At 39.4% G+C, this 18,364-nt stretch overlaps 1 protein-coding gene and 1 long non-coding RNA gene across 2 annotated transcripts in view; one reads left to right on the forward strand and one right to left on the reverse strand.

Annotated features, from left to right (window-relative positions):
• The first annotated feature begins 1,832 nt into the window (after window positions 1-1,832).
• Window positions 1,833-3,201, forward strand: LOC117936219. Its single transcript, XR_004654906.1, has 6 exons — window positions 1,833-2,076; window positions 2,163-2,207; window positions 2,341-2,351; window positions 2,435-2,476; window positions 2,592-2,618; window positions 3,000-3,201. It is a non-coding gene; the product is annotated as an uncharacterized LOC117936219 (long non-coding RNA).
• Window positions 3,202-8,583: 5,382 nt separating this feature from the next.
• The window catches only part of mthfd1b (methylenetetrahydrofolate dehydrogenase (NADP+ dependent) 1b), a 12,854-nt gene continuing 3,073 nt past the window's right edge, over window positions 8,584-18,364 (reverse strand). Inside the window, exons 5-27 of the mRNA XM_034857839.1 lie at window positions 18,092-18,228; window positions 17,830-17,930; window positions 17,571-17,707; window positions 17,201-17,312; window positions 16,237-16,364; window positions 15,916-16,013; window positions 15,506-15,679; window positions 15,281-15,417; window positions 15,106-15,152; window positions 14,910-15,017; window positions 14,739-14,813; window positions 14,549-14,651; window positions 14,372-14,448; window positions 14,106-14,246; window positions 13,944-14,012; window positions 13,717-13,828; window positions 12,311-12,450; window positions 11,919-11,960; window positions 11,692-11,792; window positions 10,978-11,155; window positions 10,534-10,641; window positions 10,243-10,395; window positions 8,584-9,327 (exon numbers count right to left, since the gene is read on the reverse strand). Of these exons, the coding sequence (XP_034713730.1) occupies window positions 9,238-9,327; window positions 10,243-10,395; window positions 10,534-10,641; window positions 10,978-11,155; window positions 11,692-11,792; window positions 11,919-11,960; window positions 12,311-12,450; window positions 13,717-13,828; window positions 13,944-14,012; window positions 14,106-14,246; window positions 14,372-14,448; window positions 14,549-14,651; window positions 14,739-14,813; window positions 14,910-15,017; window positions 15,106-15,152; window positions 15,281-15,417; window positions 15,506-15,679; window positions 15,916-16,013; window positions 16,237-16,364; window positions 17,201-17,312; window positions 17,571-17,707; window positions 17,830-17,930; window positions 18,092-18,228 (2,568 nt within the window). The 3' untranslated portion in view covers window positions 8,584-9,237. The remainder of the gene's footprint in view (window positions 9,328-10,242; window positions 10,396-10,533; window positions 10,642-10,977; window positions 11,156-11,691; window positions 11,793-11,918; window positions 11,961-12,310; window positions 12,451-13,716; window positions 13,829-13,943; window positions 14,013-14,105; window positions 14,247-14,371; window positions 14,449-14,548; window positions 14,652-14,738; window positions 14,814-14,909; window positions 15,018-15,105; window positions 15,153-15,280; window positions 15,418-15,505; window positions 15,680-15,915; window positions 16,014-16,236; window positions 16,365-17,200; window positions 17,313-17,570; window positions 17,708-17,829; window positions 17,931-18,091; window positions 18,229-18,364) is intronic.

Below are 18,364 nucleotides of genomic sequence, written 5' to 3' on the forward strand. Positions count from 1 at the left end.
AGATTTAAAACAGATGTTCCAAATAACACGATTTCACAACGTTTTACAGGTGAGGTTATTTGCATATAAGTAAGGTATGCGCTACAAACATTCAAGTTTGAGCATGATCAGATGAAAATGAGATCAGCCTTTCATATACCTGAGCCACAATAATGTGCCAAACTTCAGTTTTTACATGAGAAAGAGCTAGGACTGAGAATACTTCAGATCAAATGATTTGGGTGTCAACTGCAAAATTCACCTGGAATGACACATTTACCTGTCCTCTAGTGACCTACTTCTGGATCACCTCATGTGACGTTTATATTTCATTTTTTCATGAATGCCAACAGTATGAGGGTTGCCACAATCATGGGCGTGTGTGCTTTTGCATTTATGATTGGTTGAGTTTCTTCTTCCCACAAGCACTAAAGTACAATTTTAAAATACTTATACTTTATTCCATGCTATTTTACTTCTACTCAACAAAATTTTAGAAGCAAAGAGTGTACTTTTTACTACATTTTTTCTTTGGAAAACAAGATTTTTCATGTAATATGATGCATGCTTATAGGAGAACTTCCCTTACAGTATAAAAAGTAGTTAAAGTCAACTCCAACATAACTGACAAAACATTAAAATGTTATGAACATACTGTACAAATGCATCAGTAAGAATAATCCAATAATTTGTTGCTCAGACAGGGGCCAGTCTGACAGACAATGCACACTTGAACCTTTGCTGATATACTTCGTGACCTAAGGTAAAACTTAAAAAAAATACAAATGCAGGAATTCTACTTGTAATTTATAAAAAAGTATTTTTTATAGTGAGGAATTGCTTATTTTTGTTTTATTTTATACTTCCACCACTGCTCAATCAGCGAGAATTTGGTTTTGTAATGCACGTGTTTTGTTGAGATTCAACATTTGTTTTTGTGGCGCAATAATGCTGCCACTCTACATCCTGCAAGTTAGGCCTGTCGCACCCTCCCGAACCTGTTTGCACGAGGCATAATTAAATAAATGTGTCAATGAGCAAGCTCTTATACTGTCCTTGTATTATGTAAGACTAATACCTTAAACTGGTAGCTTACAGTGTATGCAGCTTTCGCTAAATACAAGATTTAATATAAACAAGCCAGTATGTTTAGCATCCGTGTGCTAAGGATCTTAGTTAGAACATATTCAACTTGATGTGTTTGTTCTTGCAAGGACTTGTTTGCCATAACTTTGCACTTGAGTGCTCATTTCTTCATATAAAAATGATCCCTTAAAGCAACAGAAGGTAGAAAGCAAAACAACAGCAAGATTTAAATTAAAGTGAGATCTCTCCCTGCAGCACTCCCTCTTCCATCTCTGCCCAGCCCCTCCCATCAGATGAGCTCAGGCATTGGCCCTATAAGGTATATAAAGTAACCTGTACAATTAGTAGTCATTCATTTCATCCCAACGCCAGTGGCAATTCTATGATAATTATGGTCCTGTTTTTTCCTTGTGAAGACCTGTGAGATGACATACTGTAATTTGAGGCTCTAGCTAGCAACAGAAACATGAACTATATGCGCTGTATGTAGATTGATGACAATAAAGTATCCTCTTTAATAGTTTAGCCTTGAATTAGCTGCAGGCTTAAGCCTTTAGCTGCAGTTACTTTTCCCGAATGGATCTGCAGCAAATGTTTAAATATTAAACTGACATAAAATGTAATCCAGGCAGCATGTTATGTTTTCCCTACAACATACACTATTTAGCAAACAGAAGACAGTTGTGCATGAAGGAGAACAAGTTTTATAATTCAGAGTAGAACTAGAGCTGGCCTGTAATGTCTGGTCTGCGCCAGTTCCATCTCTCTGGATACGCCCCAGTGTCTGTGAAGAGCCTACATTTCATGTTTTGACGTGCAGCTGTCAGTCACAAACACAGTCAGTTATTTTCCAGGACAAACCCCAATTTTAACTGCAACCATAAAACAACCCCATTTCAGAACATGAGACTTTCGCGCAGCTCTAACACACCCACATTTGTCATCTCGACCCCTTATAAATACAGACAGAACACACAGATCAGACACGGATCATTTGAAATTCTGCTCCAGGTATGTAATGTAACAGCGGCATTTTTGCTTATTCGGAATGACTGCTAGGTCACTTACTGATTCTCCTGCCTTTCATTTTTTCCTAGGAAAGTACTTTTTACTGCACTCATCACCAAGACAAGCCAAAATGAGTAAGCCTCTTTGAGTCATTGTTATAGGTTTTAAGAATGCTTTTGAAGAGTTGTCTGTGCTAAAAAAAGGTTTTTGTTTAGTTAATGTGTAATTCGCACTCAAATTGATTTTGTTTTTATTTTTCCATCACAGGTGACAAAAAGGTAAGTTTGTTTCCCTAAAGTGTTTTTAGGTTTGTGACTAACAGCATAGAAATGTGTACTTAAAACCTGTTTCCCACTCCCAGGGCGGGAAGGGACCCGATGTGAAAGGACCTGACGCAGCCGGAGTAAGACATCTTTCATCTTCCTAATGTTTGTCTTATCCTGGATTGTCCCAATGGCTGATTCACTGACTTTGTAGCACTTAATTTATTAAATTAATTTCCCAATTTTCTTTTACAGGAGGGAAAAGGAAAGGGGTGTGGAAAGGTAAGAGTTTTACAACTGTTTTGAATTGAAATTATGTTTGTTCCATATATGCTCCTCACATCTGGAACAAACTTCCAGAAAACTGCAGATCCGCTGTTGCTCTCAGTTCTTTTAAATCAAGGCTGAAGACGTTTCTTTTTGATGTTGCCTTTCTTTAAATGGTTTTTCATTTCTTTAATGTTTAATTTCTTATACTGCACTGTGACCTTTATTCTTGTGTTTTATCTGTTTTTATTTTTCAACTGTTTTTGTGTAAAGCACTTTGAATTGCCCTGTTGCTGAAATGTGCTATACAAATAAAGCTGCCTCGCCTTGCCTAGTGATTTCTCTCTCTGTGTTTTTAGACAAGGTATCAATCGTTGTTTTTATCATTGTTTACAGGCGGGAGAACATGGAAAAGACCATCCAAAAGATCATGGAAAAGAGCATGGAAAAGGTGCACCGGCTAAACCAGAAGAAAAGAAAGGAGGTCATGGTCACGGTCCTGCTAAATGATGAAGAACCCCTTGAATCAACATTCTGTAATAATGATTGTAAAGAATTAAATATATAATCTTTAATAAACTAATCCAGAAAAAGGCAAGACTGGTTTGTTTATTCATATGAATCAAAATCAGTGGCAGACTCTAACTTCAACTCATTTATCCAAAAGGATGCATATGAACTTGTCTCTATAATCTGAGGGTGGTAAACACGCATGGCTAACTGACATCTATGCAGGGCATTGTTTTGCAGACGAATATGATGATGTGGGTTTGTTGTGACAACTTCATGTGGCAAACAACTATGCAGAACCTCTGCATAGGACAAATAGACTGAGTTGGTGAAATAAAATGCAATTAAAGTCGGTTTGATAGCTACAATACAAATCAATCAACTCCTACATAACCAATATCCTACTGAAACAACATGATGAAACATAGCATTAACTCACTGGTATGTAACTACAACAGGAAATATACTGATACTCAATACTCAATGACAGAAACATATAGGAACATTTTTTAAATATTATAGTGATGTTATAAACAAGAATAGAAAAAGATCCAAAGCCATCATAAACTACCAGACACTTCCTAAGGTTTCCTTAGTGAATTTATTGGAATATTATACTGGGCTTATTGTGAAGCTTTCCCCAAAACAAGTCCGTTTAAAAGTCCAAACTAAACCAGGGGGAGATTTTATAAAGTGTGGCAAATTGTTCCGAGGGTAATGCAAGAAGACAGACAATTGCCAAAGGGTTTGGGAGGAAGACTGACAAAAATGTAATGATAACTTCCTGTTTGATTATAATGCCTTTGGGGGAGTGTGCTCGGAAAATATCATGAAAATCAGCCCATCGGGTTTTGGAAACACAATAAAGCACAATAATAAATTACATAGTAGGGGCCTTGAGGTGATTTTTTGCTTTATTCTAAAATGTGTAGACTTTTAAGGAATGGTTTGATATTTGGGGGAGTTTGCTTATCTGCATTACTGTCTAGATTTAGATGAGAAGATTGATAGATGCACTCTCATGTGTTTTTGCTAAATATGATACCACCACCAGCCAGTGATTATATTATGAAAGAAATATTCCATATTTATTCATTTATTTCAAAACAACTGGAGATGAATTAGAATAATAAACAGAACATATGTTAGATGGTAGAATACAAATCTGGATCAATAAAACTGATCAGAATTGCTTGTTTTGCTAGCATGCAGTGGAGTAAATAGTAATGATCAACAGACTCATTCAGGCTTTATTTACTCGTGACTGGTTTCCATGTTTTTCTGTTGTTTTTTCATTACCTGACGTATTGACCAATGATTATCAACAGTCACAAAGGTGCAATAATCTACATTATGAGAGATGCTGCAGCTTTAAAACAGATGCTCCACATAATATAACTGTCACAATGTTTTACAGGTGAGGTTATTTGCGTGTAAGTAAGGTATGCACTAAAAACATTCCAGTTGGAGCATGTTCAGATGTGCCTATTTTCTTTCAACTTTGACATGAGAATAGAAAAGGTTTGGACACGTCTGCAGCTCAGAAAACAAAACATCATTTCAGGTTTTAATGATTTGGGTGTCAACTTCAAAACGGCAAAGCTCACCTGGACAGACAAGTTGGCCTGTCCTCTAGTGTGTGTCCTAGAGCTGTTATTTGTATACCTGTTGTAAAAACCCAGACAGACAATTCCGATGTTATTACTGTTGCCATTTGAACTGGTGGTTACAAACAAAAACATTTGTGCATGCAACCATGGGTGTGACTGCTTTTGAATTTATGACTGGTGAGGTTTTCTCGTCCCACATGTACAATTTAAGTGCAATTTTGAGATGCTTGTCATTGAGTGTTTTATTCTATGCTACTTTACTTTTAATGAACTAAATTTTCAAATAATGTACTTTTATTACATTTTTTCTTCAAATGAACAATATGTACATGAACAATGTAAAATATGATCAGCTTATAAAAGCTAATGCATAACTATAGGTGAACTGTACAAAAAGTCAACTCCAACACAACTAGCCAACCAAAGGGATGTTACAAACATAACGTAAATGGCGCTTTTCCAGTCTCATTGACTACTCATAGTGCTTTTACATAGGACAGGAACTATTCACACAATGTGGCTGAGGCTGCCAGACAAGATGCCACCTGCTCATGAGATAACCAGTCACACATATATCCACTCTGATGCAGAGCATCGGGAGCAACTCTTGATTGACAGGCGACCACTCTACCCCTGAGCCACAGACGCCCCTCCCATTATAATGCATCAGCAAGAATGATTTAATTATGACACTCTCACAGGGGCCAGTCTAAAAGCCACGGAAACTTGAACTTTTGCTGATATACTTTGTGATCTCATTTTTTTAAATATATTTCTTATTTTACTTATGTAAACAGTGTCAATACTTCCACCACTGCTACTCAGGGATGTATTGGTTTTGTAATGCGAGTGTTTACTTGAAATTCAACAGTTGTGTTTGTGCCGCAATAATGCTGCCACTCTACAGTATATCCTGCAAGATAGGCCTGCCGCATCCTCCAGAACCTGTTTGCATGCGGCATAATTAAATAAATGCATCAATAACAAATGATCTCATACACGTGAGACTAATACCTAGAATTGGTAGCTCACAACGTATGCAGCTTTTGCTGAATACAGGATTTAATAATAATAAACGAGCCAGTAGGTTTAGCATCCGTATGCTCATGATCTTAGATAGGATTGGAAAATTCAACTAAATTTAATTAAAAAAGTTTTGTTTTTGCAAGGATTTGTTTATTATATCATAGTTTACATTCACGATTATTGGGACTTTAGTTGTGCAAAGTGAGGAACAGGTTTGATGATTCAGAGTAGAAAAAAAAGCTGGCCTGTAATGTTAACGTTGGGCCAGTTCTGTTTCTCTCAGGCTACGCCCCTGCTCTAAAGTGTCTGTGAAAATAACTACATTTTGAGGTGGAACTAGACTCTCAGAGAGAAAAAACCCTGTCAGTTATTTTCTAGGGCCAAACCCAAGTCTAACCTGTTCTGTAACTATCACATTTTAGAACACAGCACTAACACACCCATATCCGTCACCTCATACACCTCTTCATAAATACACTGAACACACACATCAGACACAGATCGATAGGGTTTCTACACCAGGTATTTAATGAAATAGCAGAATCTTGCTTATCCATAATGACTGCTAGGTAACTCACTGGTTCTCCTTCATTTTATTTCTATTCAGGAAAAAACTTTCTACTGCACTTAACAAGACAAGACAATATGAGTGAAGGTACGTCTCTTTGATTAATTTTTCTTTTTTTTAAGAGTGCTAGTTTTCTGTGGAGATAAATATAGATAGGCATATTATGTTTGTGCACATACCTGGCACTTCTGTATATAAGCACATAAAAATGATAGTAAAAATGATAAAAACAACTCTGTGTTTTCAATATCAACTCTTTATCCAGTAGCTTACATGTTAGATTTTTCAGGTTTGCTGACATGTTTGTTTCTACAAACTTAAGTGTGCATATATTTATATATATATATATATATATATATATACACACACGTTTTTTGCCCAATTCCACGTGTCTTACTTTAATAAACTCCTCCTAGAGATTTCATCCGATCAACTTCAAATTTGGTCTTAAGACCTTAAAGGGTAAAAGGTTCTTAAAAAAATTTGACCATGAGGCCTGGCCGTTGGGAACTAAAAGTGGGTGTGACTTGAGTGTACATTGTGCTCAAAACCTTTTCAGGGTTCATAAGTGTCAACCCTGACAACATCTACAGGTCGTGATTGGCTCAAAGTCACAGCAGCCCCTAGTGGCAACAGGAAGTAGGCCTAAAGTCAAAGTGCTACACTTTAACTGCTACATACAAACTCATTTGACTGACTTCAAATTTGGTGTGTGCCATCCCGTAACCTTAAAGATGAAAAGTTATTAAAAGTAAAACTTTTTGTCAAAAGGTGTGGGTGTGGCAGAATCTTGGTTTCCAGGAATTAAAATACTTCACACAAATGAGTGAAAGCATTTCAGTCACAGACAATTTAAACAATAGATAAATACCATTTCCAATGAGCTGATGAGAATGAATTCATTCTGTGGTGCAATAAGATCATTAACATGTTTTTTGAAAGGCAGCATTGGCTCAAATTCCACAAAGACTGCATTCAAAATGTTTTTTAACCAACTGCTCACTTGCAACTGCTATTAATTAATGTATAACTTTTGATTTGCAATTTTGACTTTGTTTTTTTGTCTTTCAATCACAGGCTGCCAAAAGGTGAGTTTATTTCCTTACAGTGTTTTAGGTCTGTGACTAACAGCATGAAAACATGTGTACTTAAAAAGCTTCTTTTCTCTCCTAGGAGGACGAGAACGTCAAGGTGCCCGAGGGGCAAGGATGTGACGCAGCCGGAGTAAGACATCTTTCATCTTCCGAATGTGTGCCTTATACTGGATTGTCCCGCTGGCTGATTCACTGATTTTGTAGCACTTGTGTTAATTTCCCATTTTCTTTTGCAGGAAGGAAAAGAAAAGTGTGGAAAGGTAAGAGTTGTTTTTTTAAATTAAAACCATTCAGCCATTTATCTCTCTGTGTTTTAAGAAAATGTATCAATCATCGTTCTTTTCGTTGTTTACAGGGGGAAGAACACAAAAAAGAGCATGGAAAAGGTGACGCGGCTAATCCAGAAAAGAAAGGGAAAGGCCAAGGTCAAGGTCAAGGACATGCGCATGGTCATGGACATGGGCATGGTCGTGGGCATGGTCCTGCTAAATGATGAACTCCTTGAGTTGACATTCTGTGATAATGATTGTAAAGAATTCAATACATAATATCTAATAAACTAATCCAGAAAAAAAGCAAGACTGGTCAGTTGTTTAACATAAATAAAATGTCACTGGCAGACTAACTTTAACACATTCATCCAAATGGATGCATATGAACTTCTCTATAATTTGAGGGTGGTAAACACTAATAGCTAACTGATATCTATGCAGGAAAATCGTTTTGCAGAGAAATATGATGATGTAGGTTTGTTATAAATATTTCAGCTATGACAAAATCCTGTGGCAAAATAAAATGCAGTAAAAGTCAGTTTGATATCTTATACTGAAAAATGACAAAACATAACATAAACTGACTTGTCTGTGGCACCAACAGAATATATACTGATAAGATTAAGTTCTATAAACCTATATATACACAAAAAGAACAAAAAGTCTCTAGTTTTCTACATTTCTCGTATGTAAGCGGACATTTAAAAAAAAAAATGTACAAGCTCAGAGGCAGATATTCTAAATAGAATTATTAATCCTGGTTTGAGGGAATAACTGAACTAATATTGATTGCAAAACAAATTATATTTTCTACATGCAATATGTATTTGATAAATACAATCAAAAAAAAAAGGTTGATGCGTGGGCTTTCCATCAAGGACACTTTATTTTTTATCTTTTCTGACAGTTGAAAACTGTTGAAATGATTTACAACATCGGTTTTCTCTATCAATGTTAGAAATATTAATTAGAATACAGGACAAAAAAGGACAACAGTCACAAGATTTCTCAAAAAGTTTTTGTTTTTTTTGCATCTTAAGAAATGTATGTATCTGAAAGACAGACAAAAATTGTTAAAGACAATGGCCTGGAGGGTATGCCCCTCGCGTAGTGCACACAAAATATACACAAGTAGTTTAAACAAGAATCCAAATCTGCCAATTAAGAGCCTTGGCTTATTATTGTCGTTGGGGGTTCTGGGATGTCAAATACAAACGGGCTTGTTTATGTGCAGCGAGCAATGTAACTGAAAGAATTGTCAATAGGACACTACCCTCTTGCAAACAGTATATCACAGACTGACAATCTCAGGGGAATAAACTGTTCTGTGATTAATTAGGTGTCTAGAATTACCCATCCCGCAGCCTTCAAGGCAAAGCAAATCAATTATTTACAGATGTCAGTGACTGAGTGAAAAACAACAAACCAAAACAACTCCAGCAACAAGCTCATGGCGCTCCAGTTATTAGTCCATCACATTTAAGGCTCAGTGTCTGCCAACTGCAGTGTGGGTTTGGTATCTGTAGGTCTTAACTACCTTCCTTACTATGTGCTTTAGAAGAGCCCGTTGACCTGTTCAGTCTCAGGGTCCAGGTCAATGTCATAGAAACAAGGCCTAGTGGGCAGACCCGGGATCGTGGGCATCTAGGAGAAACAGCAAGAGAATGCAGTTTTTATGATAGACACTGTCAAAAATCACACACCCACACCCCCCACACACCCCTTTCCGGCATTTGTAAAATGTTTGTTTTGCACAAATTGAAAGTGTGCATAAAAATGCATTTAGTGAGAGAGCCAGATAATCAGAAACAACATTTTTTACTAAGTGATTAATCAGTAAGTTTTTCTATATAAGTCAGTTATTTATTTTTTAGTCAAATATTTGCTAGATTTAGCATTTACGATGCGAGAATTGGCAGTTTCACTTAAAAATGTAAATAACTGCAAAATGGGTTCGATAAAACATGACATTAAGCCAAGTTGTTGTAGTCCGGGAAATAGTGGCAAACTTTGATATTTAAAAAAAGGTTTCATATATTAAATAATTACATTTTCCGGTGAGGAGGAGTAGTAGTAGTAGTAGTAGTAGTAGTAGTAGTAGTAGTAGTAGTGATAATGAAAATAATTGTTAGTTGCATCCCTGGTTAGGATACCTGGCTTGCTATTTCCCAGTAGCAGGTGAACCTTCAGCAAACAAAGTTGTTGACACATTACACACAGTGTTGTCTTACACTTCCAGAGTGTATGAGGTCATCCTTTCAGGGACATGAATGGTTTGAGCCATTTGATTTTAGATGAAGATCATTATAAGCACTGACAACATGTGATGTATTTGAATTAAAAGATTGAGACATTGGACTGCTAAAAGTCCCGCCATGTTTTTATTGATAGGATATTACGTCATATAAAAGACAGAAAAATGTAGAACATCGGGTTACATTGGGATGTGGTTTGATGGTGCGTACGAGCAGAGCAGGTAATAGTCACACCCTAACATCTCCCAGGCATGAACCTGCGACAAAACATTACAAAAAAAGGCATTGTTTGACGAAAGCTTACCGTGCCGACCAGTGGGAACAGAAAGCCAGAGCCCACACTGGCTCGGATGTCTCTGATTGGCAGGATGAACCCTGTGGGCACACCCTTCCTGTCTGCCTCGTGAGAGAGCGACAGGTGAGTCTTCGCCATGCAGATTGGCAGGTTGCTAAAACCCTGAGGGGAGAAAAGGTATTAGATCTTTTAACAAAAGGCCTAATCAAGCATTCTCCATCCAGTTAGGATCATTTCCACTGACAACATGCAGGCGTGACAAGACAGAGGAAAGAAAACAAATAGACTACAGATGCTGACCTGTTTGGTGTACAGCTCCACCTTGTGTTGAGCCTCTGGGAGAAGCTCAATATCATCTGCTCCGTAGATCTTCTGGGCGATTATTCGAATCTTATCAGCAATAGGGAGCTGGAGAGAAACATAACATAATACAACTTATCAATATGTTGGCCTACTAATGCCAACCAGACAAAATTTGCATATTTTTACTGCATGATTGAGGGTAGGGCATAAATACGGGATACATTTTCAAACTCTTTTTAAGTATTTTCATTGAGACTTGGTACATATGCAAGAGGGCATTTCTTGTGCGTGAAAACATTATTTTTTACTTAAGTATGGCTGACATCTTTATTTCCCTTTAAACCAAACAAACATAATAACATGCACTTTTTCTTGGGCAAATTCATTCACATTTATAACCTCGACTATTTTGGAAAAAAAACAAGATGTGATGGCCCATACCTCCAAATCATAGAGGAATTGGAATTTGCTAGGGGCCTCTGAGGCCCTCTGGACCGCCTGACCCAAGGCTACCGCACCGGCTCCACCTTCAGCCCAGTGGGAGCAGCGCACGGCGTCGAAGGCTCCGGCAGCTTTGGCCACCCTGCAGACCAGGTCCAGCTCAGCCTCGGTGTCTGTCCTGCAGGATAGATCAGAACAACAAAGAGCACTATAGAACAGACACAGACGATGCCATCCAAAAACAAGGTGGGGAAATAGACAGGAACACACACAAAAAATGTCTGAACTACATTACATTTGTGTCACTATTTATCATTTAATCTCCTTACTGACCATGAGGACAGTTCTGCCTTGAGCAAGGGTAACACTTACCGTTGCTTTTATTGACCCTGTCAAACCTAACACATTATTTTTAAAGAAAATAATTGAACAAAAGAAATAGATTTACAGTCTCTGGATCCTGCTTTAAAGATGCATTAATTGACTTGACCCCCTTGGGGCAGCGCAACAAGCTGTAAAAACAACAGTGACATATTTCACCCTCACCTAAAGCCTCCTGATAAATGTAAGTCCAATATTCAATTTCTGTTTCTCTCAATTATTGGTCTCCTTAGAAAAGAAATCTGGCTCTTCAGCAGCTAAATACTGCACAGTGTGTTAGAGAACTAGTTCTTTGTATCTGTTGTGGCAACTGTGTCGCCATCCACCACTTACTTGAAAGCATTGACAGCCACCACCACTGGCACGCCGAAGTGCTGTGCATTCTCTATCTGCTTCCTCATGTTGCTGCAGCCCTTCTCCAGCAGATCAAGGTTCTACATGCGGGTTCACAAAAACACACTTTTAAATTAGCTTGTGAGATACCCAATAGTAATGTACAGCTCATCGACAGAAAACTTTAAATAAAGATCCCATTTTGGTGGAGTTCTGTTATATGTTACCTCCTCAATGTATTCCTTAGGCAGTGGCATCCCAGCAGTGACCTAAACAAAAAGTAAAATGTTTTACTTAATTTAAAAATACAAGAAGGAACTTAACCAAATATAATACAGCAGAGACTATTTGAAGTGTTTCCTTCAGTATTTTTAAGAAGCTAACAATTGTGTGAAGGAAGACATTTGAATTTGAATGAGTTGCTGCACTGTGAGGTCCACTGATTGAGGGTGAACAAAGGAAATATTCATTCTGACTGTGTGGATGCTGTTCAACCATCATGTAAAATTACATAGAAATGTCAAAGCAAAAATGATTTTGTTTATTTCAGATTAAGTTAGAAATAAATTAGGTAATTTTCTTCTTATTGGGGTGCTGCCGCAAACTCAAGCAAACTCACTGTTGGTCCTCCTCCGTGCATCTTGAGGGCTCGGACGGTGGCCACCAGCACCACCACGTGGGGTCTCAGGCCTGAGGAGCGACACTTGATGTTGAAGAACTTCTCCATGCCAATGTCAGCACCAAAGCCTGCCTCAGTCACTGTTGGGCGCAAATGGGAGGTTGTGAGACCAAGAGAACAGTAACAGAATCACAAAAGTGTACTGTAGCTACTATATCTGCTACTCCAACAGTGCTACTGCTCTCCAGTACCAGATCAAGGCCAAAAAGAAGTCAATATCGAGGAAAACATACTAGCATAAATTTTGCCGGGGCTTCAGACCCTGAATGTAGAAGTAAGTGTATTTTGAAAAGTTGATGAAAACTAATGAAGCAGACCTGGGGGCCGCTTTAGGGTCCACTCTCTCTGTAAAAATAGAGATGAGCCGCTCGGCTTTCGCGGTCTGTGTAGCTTTAGGTTTATTATAGGCGCGCTCTGCTGTTGGCACGCTACGGCAGGTGTGACGCGTTTGTGCTCCATGTGTTTCTGCCGTAGTTTCAGTTTTCCACCTCCAGTTTCAATCAAGGCCCTGAGTCTGTCAGAAGGTCTAAGATCTACCGTATCAGCAGAGCAATCACGTAAGCTAATGCACAGCAGACTATGGTGCAGGTATTCAATTCTGAAATATAGTAACTGTATTCTTTTAATAGCCTATTTTTACTTTATTTTTCTACATTTTGAACTTATGAGGAGGAGCAGAATTCTTGCTCAAACACATCTAAAATATTACTGTCAAGGGCTTCATTAATTCATTAAAATGAATTAATGTATCATTGAGGGGAATAATTGTCATATGCACTTTCAAGATTACGTCCTCAACAAGTGATGCAAAACAGGTGGGAAATGCGTGAGTAAATTAGGCCTACATGTGTGCTGACTCAGACAAAAGTAGAAAAATCAATCTACATGAGACTAAATAGTTGAAAGCAATACAGAATACCTAAGAGACTTACTGCAAAATATTTCATTATGTTTTTGCATTTGGAACTGTCCCCTATGTTTATATTTCTAGAATAAATCAATTCATAAAAAGGTAGAAATAGGTGCATAAAAATTCACCTGAATGCAGGAAACTAAATGAGGACCCCCAGACCCTTGGATCATAAGCCCGCGCACACATCTGGAAATAAAACCTTGGCCTTTGGGTTGCCAGGCCAGTTATGAATAGGCCAAATGTCGGTGCCATCTAACTAACAGCTACAAACTGGGCAGCTAAAATGAACATACACCGGTTATTAACAAGCTGGGCAAGCCAATCGATGTTTTGTATTGCATTAAGTTTGTTTAAATGGGTCCGGGCTAAGCCCCAAACCTCCTCAAGTCCTAGAAACACCCCTGCATAAAGCCATTTTCTTAGCTCCACTTACCTACAAAGCCCTCGGGCCCAACCAGCTTCAAAGCTATTTTATCAGCCAGAATAGAGGAGTTGCCATGGGCGATGTTGGCAAACGGGCCGGCATGGACAAACACTGGGTTTCCCTGTGGATTCAGATGACTCACATGATACAAAACCCATAACTCAAGGCAACTATTTTAGCTTGTAAAAGTTCTTTTCAGTGCAACTATACAAGTTAGCATGTGTGTTTTCACACACCTCCAAGGTCTGCATCAGGTTTGGTTTGATGGCATCTTTCATTAGCACAGCTAGAGCACCACTCACGCCCTATAAAGAAAAACAATCATTCATTATAGGAGCCTTGCTTCCACAATACCTATACAAAATGTCCCGTCATAGAGGAGAGTCCAGACCACTGACCAGGTCCTCGGTGGTGATGGGCTGTCCGTCGCGGCTGGTGGCCACGATCATCTTGGCCAGGCGCTGACGCATGTCCTGCAGGCTGGTGGTGAGGGCAAGCACCGCCATGATTTCACTGGCCACGGTGATGTCGAACTGGGCCTGGAGGACAGGGAGACAAATTGAATTCATTTTCAAATGGGGTGTGTTGCATTGCTACCCACAAAACCACTGGGTGGAGCCAAAGAAACTGTCTAACAGAAACTTTGTGGATCTCATGTCTTTACCTCTCTCGTGTATCCCTTTTCAGTTGGTGACTGTCCGATCGTGATCTTCCTCAGGAACCGATCATTGGTATCCAACACTAAATTGACACGCAATGACCAATACACTCACAATTGCTAAAAATAAATATGGCAGATTTAATGACAATATAATGTCATGAGGATTAAAAGACTTCATACCTCTCTGCCAGGTGACAGAGCTTGGGTCCATGTCCAGGCGGGCAAAGCGGGTAATCTCTTCTTCTGTCAGAGTGGAGGGATCTGTCTTTTCTATGCCCAGTTTCTAAACAAATACAGAAAACGTATGTGTGAGAAGCATGCCATTCTCTGGAATTTGTCAAAACCTACAAGTCAGTGGCACAATACTTACCTTCAGTCTGTTGATCTGGATGGGGGAGAACTTCCTTTCTTTTCCATTGAGCGGGACCAAGCGATTATACAGAGCCTGAGGGTGCATACAGAGAGAAAGATAACTGCCATTATCCATTTCTTTACAAAAAGTGTATTTTCTTGTATAGCACTGAAAAAATAGAGTACCTACCTTGTCAGTTTGTGTAGACTCGTGGAAGATGCGAGCATCGATGGCAGCAGCAACCAAGTTGTTGGCAGCTGTGATGGCGTGGATGTCGCCGGTAAGATGGAGGTTGAACTAAAATTAACAGACTCGTTAATTAATGCAAATTTTCCTTTAGTATTTCTAGCTGCCTAGTTTCTAACTTGAAACAGCAATGTAGTACCTCTTCCATTGGAATGACTTGAGAATATCCACCTCCTGCAGCACCGCCTGCAAACAGAAGACAAAACCACAGATATATTACACACACACAAGTATAGGACTCGGAAAAATGTACATTTCAACAGATTGTAAAGCTGTGCAACCTTTAACTGAGTGTACATTATTTCAAAGCTCACCTTTGATGCCAAATGTGGGTCCTTGAGAAGGCTGTCGGACACAAGCAAACGCATTGAGCTTTATGTGGGCTCCCAGGGCCTGGACCAGGCCGATGGTGGTGGTGCTCTTTCCTTCACCCAGAGGGGTGGGTGTAATGCTGCAGACAGAAAAGCTCATTAGCATGGAACATATTCAATAGCAGGGTCCGGAGTTAACAATTCAGAATTTAAAATTCTGCTGCATACCCGGTGACCACCACATATTTGCCGTCTGGCTGGGCCTGCAGGCGTTTGATGATACTCAGCTGGACCTTGGCCTTAGTCTTGCCATAAAGCTCCACCTCATCTGACAGCAGGCCCACCTCTCTTGCCAGACAGTCGATAGGCTTGGGCACGCAAGAGCGAGAAATCAAAATGTCGCTGTTGGGAGTTATAAAGACAACACACAAAATAAATTTTTCATCCAATCAGAGGAGGAATTGGCTGAGGACTGAGACAACGAGCCCAGTCAGACAGCTTTTAACGTGAGGCAAAGAATTGAACCCATTTAACCAATTAAACTCTTCTTGCGTGTGGATTATTAAATTTACCAAATCTTTCAGGGACAAAGTTAACAGAGCACATGACAGCGAGAAGGGGGAAATAAGGAGACAAACCTTGGCACAGGCTTTTGCAGGTTGAGTTTGGGGTAAGAAATGTTCCACTTCCCTGTTTGGTGGCTCTCCAGGAAACGCTTTGCACTCAACACTGTGTTCTAAAAACACACATACACGCTTACAGTGATTTTTTTAAACATCTAGGGTACATGGCGCAAAAGAAAGAATTCATCGCTATTTCCTCCTCTGGATAAAGAGTGTAAATTGTTAGCATTTTATACTGTGTTTTCACGTAAGTATGCTAGCATTGAAAATTACAAGATGTCAATTACTGCCAACATAGATTTTATTTGAGGATTTCATTCTTCCGATGGACCTTACCGCCATCAACATGGCCACAGTCATGGGTCCCACACCACCGGGCACAGGAGTGATGAAGCCGGCCTGCTCCTTGGCTGAGGCGTAGTGGACATCACCCACCACACGCTTCCCACTTGCTTTAGTCTCATCTAAAAGACACAGAGAGAAACTTTGAGGTAAATGCCACTTATCCCTCTGAATAACTAATATCAGTTACGTAAATGTGTCAACACAAATAATTTTTATCAACGCATAGAAATCCCAAAACAACATTGCTGCCTCCAGCAACAGCGCTGGGTATATGTCCTCCACTGACTTGAGCCTAAGGCAAACTGTGCTAAAATCTTGTCTCCCATATGTAGCACTGTCTACGATAATTGCGCAGTCAGGCCAGATTGTTTCAGATATCTTAGGAGTCCTTGGGCTAGATTTTTTAGGCCCGATCTAAGCTTTACTCCCAAGTATGTGCGATTATCTACGCAATAATAACAATAATAATAGATTTTATTTGTAATGCACTTTACGTTTGGAGCAAATCTCAAAGTGCTACAGCTAAGATCATAAAAAGGTGGTAAAAACATCAAAGAACCTGCAGAGCACGTAGACAAGCTCACATTTCTCCACAGCAATGCCTAACCGTTTCTTCAACATATACACATGGAGAAAAAAATGTCACTTTCATTTTATTCCTTCTGAAAGTGAGTTTATTTTGTTGTTGGATTGATAGCCCGCAGCTGGCTTCAGGTTGCACTACAAATTAATTTTACTTGAACGGTGCAGTGTGTTTTAATAATAATTTTAATAAAAAGAAAACCTGAGGAAAAGAGATTTTAAACCTTATCGGAAAAAAATTCAAATTAATCGTAAACCTTATTGCTAGATTAGTTGTTTAAAAAAGTATCATTTGGGACAGCCCTAAACTAATTAAACTCCAGAATGCCATGACTAAAGCAGACTGAAAAGCCTCAGCAACGCAGAGTCAAACCTGGAATGTGGTTGATGCCACAGTCGATAACCACTGCTCCCTTCTTGATCCACTCTCCTTTCACCATCTCTGCTTTCCCGATGCCGACAACCAGGATGTCTGCTTTGCTCACCTGGACAAAGACAGCCATGGAAATAAGTGACCGTTTCATGAATAAGGGAGTAGCACGAGTAAAAATGTTGCTAGGCATGGTGGACAATTATTTTACGATATCACAGAAAGTTTCAGAATGTGGTTATTGTTTATGCCACACGATTGCAGCTGAGATTTGCAGTTCCCTGTGTGTATTGGTCTGGGGACACATAATGGCTGATGGGAGTACACTCCTGAAACTATATTGCTGGGTCAGGTGGGGGGGGTAGTGTTGTACCTCTCCAGGCAGATCAGCGGTTTTGGAGTGGCAGGTGGTGACGGTGGCGTGGTTCCACAGCAGCAGGTCGTGCATCGGTGCGCCCACAATCTTACTGCGACCAATCACTACTGCTCTCTTTCCTGCCACAGAAACACCTGTAGAGAACAAGTAGATCAATCAGTTTATTCTGGTCTTCTTCAATTTTATGTGGTTTTCCCAGCACAAATGTTTTTTTACTTAGCATTTAATGTTTTGGGGTGTTAAATGTTGCCTTTACCAGTCTGTCTGATCAACTCCATGCAGCCGTTTGGTGTGCAGGGGATGAAGCAGTCGCCCAGGTCCCCACGTGACAACTTCCCTGCATTGATACTGGTCAGTCTGTAAATGCATCAGAACACAGTGAACATTGCAAATTCAAGCTGTTTAAATTATCCAAGAGTTTTTTTCTTCTTTTAACCAGACTCAAAGAAAGAAAAGAAGCACGAATGAGCAAACGTTAGAAGGGAGAACCCTGATCTTTTGCTCATGTCTGTACCTACCCGTCGACGTCCTTCTCTGGGGCCACTGCGTTGGTGACCTTCTCCGTGTCCATCTTGTGGTTCGAATCTAAGGGCAGCTGCACAATGAGGCCGTGGACAGACGAGTTCTCATTCACCTCTGTGATGCTGTGGAGAACCTACGGCCAGACATGCAGCATTTACACTCTGAGGTACTCTCAGCTGGTCATTTGTTGCGTGTGTGTGTGTGTGTGTGTGTGTGTGTGTGTGTGTGTGTGTGTGTATGTATGTATATATATATATATATATATATAT

This window comes from Etheostoma cragini, chromosome 20 (assembly GCF_013103735.1).
Source record: "Etheostoma cragini isolate CJK2018 chromosome 20, CSU_Ecrag_1.0, whole genome shotgun sequence".
NCBI classification, from domain to species: domain Eukaryota; kingdom Metazoa; phylum Chordata; class Actinopteri; order Perciformes; family Percidae; genus Etheostoma; species Etheostoma cragini.